Here is a 3,263-nt window from a genome sequence, read left to right on the forward strand (position 1 = left end):
GCTTGCAGGACTGGCCTAGGGGAAATTTTTAGAGGGGGTTTTAATTATATTTTAATTAGATCACAGTTAAATATTTCCTTTTTAATTAATTTTTAAACTTGTAATGTTATCTGTGTATTTTTACTTGATTGTTAGCCGCCCTGAGTCCGCAAGGAGAAGGGCGGGATATAAATTTAATAAAATAAATAAAATAAATAAATAAATAAATAAATACCAAGGCCATGGTTTTCCCAGTTGCAATGTATGGCTGGGAAAGTTGGACCATAAGAAAGGCTGAGCGTCAAAGAATGGAGGCCTTTAAACTCTGGTGCTGGAGAAGACTCCTGCGAGTCCCCTGGACTGCAAGGCGATCCAACCGGTCAGTCCTAGAGGAGATCAACCCCGACTGCTCTTTAGAAGGCCAGATCCTGAAGTGGAAACTCAAGTACTTTGGCCACCTAATGAGAAGGGAGGACTCACTGGAGAAGAGCCTGATGCTGGGAAAGATGGAGGGCAATAGAAGAAGGGGACGGCAGAGAATCAGGAGGCTGGATGGAGTCACTGAAGCAGGACGCGTGAGCTTAAATGGACTCCAGAAGATGGTAGAGGACAGGAAGGCCTGGAGGAACATTGTCCATGGGATCGCGATGGGTCGGACACGACTTTGCAACTAACAACAACAACATTTCCCAACACCCGGTCCGTCGCACGTCAGCAACCAGTCCGCACAAACAAGCAAAGCCCCATCTGCGGGATGCAGGCAGTAGACAAAACCACGCCCCCTCCGGTCCGCGGGAAAACCTCTCTCCACGGAACCGGTCCCTGGTGCCCAAAAGGTTGGGGAACTCTGATTTATACAACTTGCATGCCGCACGACTCGCGATCCTTCTGGATGGGAGTCGCAACCATCAAAAACAATGCACGTATGTCATCCTCAAATTACAATCTTACGACTGTTGTATTTACTTAACATCCTGCTGAACACTGAATTCTGGCTATAGTGATATTATTTATCCTTCTTATTATCTTCTTTACTCTCCCTTTTTATTGGTATTGTTATTATTTTATTCTGTTGCTTTGTATGTACACGGAGAGCTTCTGCACTGGACACAAACTCCTTGTGTGTCTAATTACACCTGGCCAAATAAAATACAGGTAGTCCTCAACTTACAACCAGAATTGAGCCCAACATTTCTGTTGTGAAGTGAGACATTCGGGAACTGAATTTTGCCCCGTTTTACAACTTTTCTTGCTGCATTGGTTAAGGGAATCACTGCAGTTGTTTATTTTATTTATTTATTTATTTATTTATTTATTTATTTATTGAATTTTTACCCCGCCCTTCTCCTTGCGGACTCAGGGCGGCTGACAGCCTGATAAAAACAAATACAAAAAATACCACAATACTATCGTTAAAAATATAATTAAAATGAAATATTTGATAGGCCTTTGTAATTTAAAATTATTATTTTTTTTTTTATTTTTATTTTTTTTTTTATTTAACTTATATGCCGCCCTTCTCCCCATGGGACTCAGGGCGGCTCACAGCATATTAAAAACAATACAAAACATTTCCCCTGTAAAAGCCAATTAAAAACCAAATATTTATAGCTGTGTCTTATTAAAATCATTAAAATTGTCCCTATTTAAAAATTCACCCTAGGTCAGTCCCGACTGCTGAAAAAGCCATGTCTTGAGGGCGCGGCGGAAGGTTAGGAGATCCGGAATCGTCCGGATCTCGGGGGGTAGTTCGTTCCAGAGGGTGGGGGCACCCACAGAGAAGGCCCTCCCCCTGGGGGTCGCCAGCCGACATTGCTTGGCCGACGGCACCCTGAGGAGGCCCGCTCTGTGGGAGCGTACCGGTCTGTGGGAGGTTAAGTTAGTAACAGTTGTTAAATGAGTTTTGCCCCCATTTTTAAAACCCCGCTAAAAATTGCCCCTTAGGCCAGTCCTGCTAGTTGAAATAGCCATGTCTTAAGGGCGCGGCGGAAGGAAGCGAGATCCGGGATCACCCGGATCTCTGGGGGTAGTTTGTTCCAGAGGGTGGGAGCTCCCACCGAGAAGGCCCTCCCCCTGGGGGTCGCCAGCCGGCACTGTCTGGCTGACGGAACCCTGAGGAGACCCACTCTGTGGGAGCGTACCGGCCGATGGGAGGTTAAGTTAGTAACAGTTGTTAAATGAGTTTTGCCCCCATTTTACAACCTTTCTCGCCACGGTTGTTAAGTGAATCACTGCAATTGTTAAGATAGTAATACGGTTTTTAAGTGAAGCTGGCTTCCTCATTAACTTTGCTTGTCAGAAGGTCGCAAAGGGGGATCTCGTGACCCCAGGAACACTGCAACCGTCATAAATGTGAGCCAGTTGGCAAGCGTCCGAATTTTGATCACGTGACCGTGGGGATGCTATAATGATCATAGTAAGTATGAAAAGTGGTCTTAAGTCCCTTTTTTCAGTGCCATTGTAACTTCAAATGGCCATTAAACGAACTGTTGTAAGTCAAGGACTACTGCATTCACTTCAATTCAATTCAATTCAAAACTTACTTGGGTAAATTTCCGGAGAGGATCTTCCAGGCGTATTCCCGCAGATATTTCTGGAATATGGTGGTGAGGGCAATCATGGGCTCCCCGGTGCTTAGCTGCGAGCACTGGACCATGCACTTCTTGTAATAGACAAAGAGGTCAGCGCAGCTGGGCAGAACGGCACCGCCCTCGTCCACGTTCGGCTTGGGGGGTCCCTGGGCTTTGAAGTCCCCCACGAAGCGGTCAATCAGCTCTCCGAGGTTTCTGATGTCCCATGAGAGCAGAAACACAATTGTATTTGTTTGTTTAAGAAATGTACAGAGTTAGGAGAACATTCCCACCCCTGCCTCATTTACACATCCCTCCCTGTTTATCCTTTTTATTTTCGTTAACTTTCAATGTTTTAATGCCTAATGTTTTTAATGTTCTGATTGTTACATAGGGTGCTTTTATAAATGTGTAAGCCAGCCAGAGTTGCTTGACAGTGAGATGGGCAAATGATGATGATGATGATGATGATGATGATGATGATGATGATGATGATGATGATGATGATAATAATAATAATAATAATAATAATAATAATAATAATAATAATAATAATAATAATAATAATAATAATAATAAAGTTGGAAGGGACCTTGGAGGTCATCAAGTCCAACCCCCTGCTCAGGCAGGTAACCCTATACCATTTCGGACAAATGGCTGTCCAGTTTCTTCTTAAAAACTTCCAGTGTTGGAGCATTCAGCACTTCTGGAGGC

At 43.9% G+C, this 3,263-nt stretch overlaps 1 protein-coding gene across 1 annotated transcript in view; it reads right to left on the reverse strand.

The window, feature by feature from the left end:
- Window positions 1-2,518: 2,518 nt before the first annotated feature.
- The window catches only part of LOC107297999 (vacuolar protein sorting-associated protein 53 homolog), a 39,406-nt gene continuing 38,661 nt past the window's right edge, over window positions 2,519-3,263 (reverse strand). The window contains exon 14 of the mRNA XM_015827362.1: window positions 2,519-2,765. Within this exon, the coding sequence (XP_015682848.1) occupies window positions 2,519-2,765 (247 nt within the window). The remainder of the gene's footprint in view (window positions 2,766-3,263) is intronic.

Source organism: Protobothrops mucrosquamatus, unplaced genomic scaffold (assembly GCF_001527695.2).
Source record: "Protobothrops mucrosquamatus isolate PMUCROS unplaced genomic scaffold, P.Mucros_1.0 scaffold3647, whole genome shotgun sequence".
Lineage (NCBI taxonomy): Eukaryota > Metazoa > Chordata > Lepidosauria > Squamata > Viperidae > Protobothrops > Protobothrops mucrosquamatus.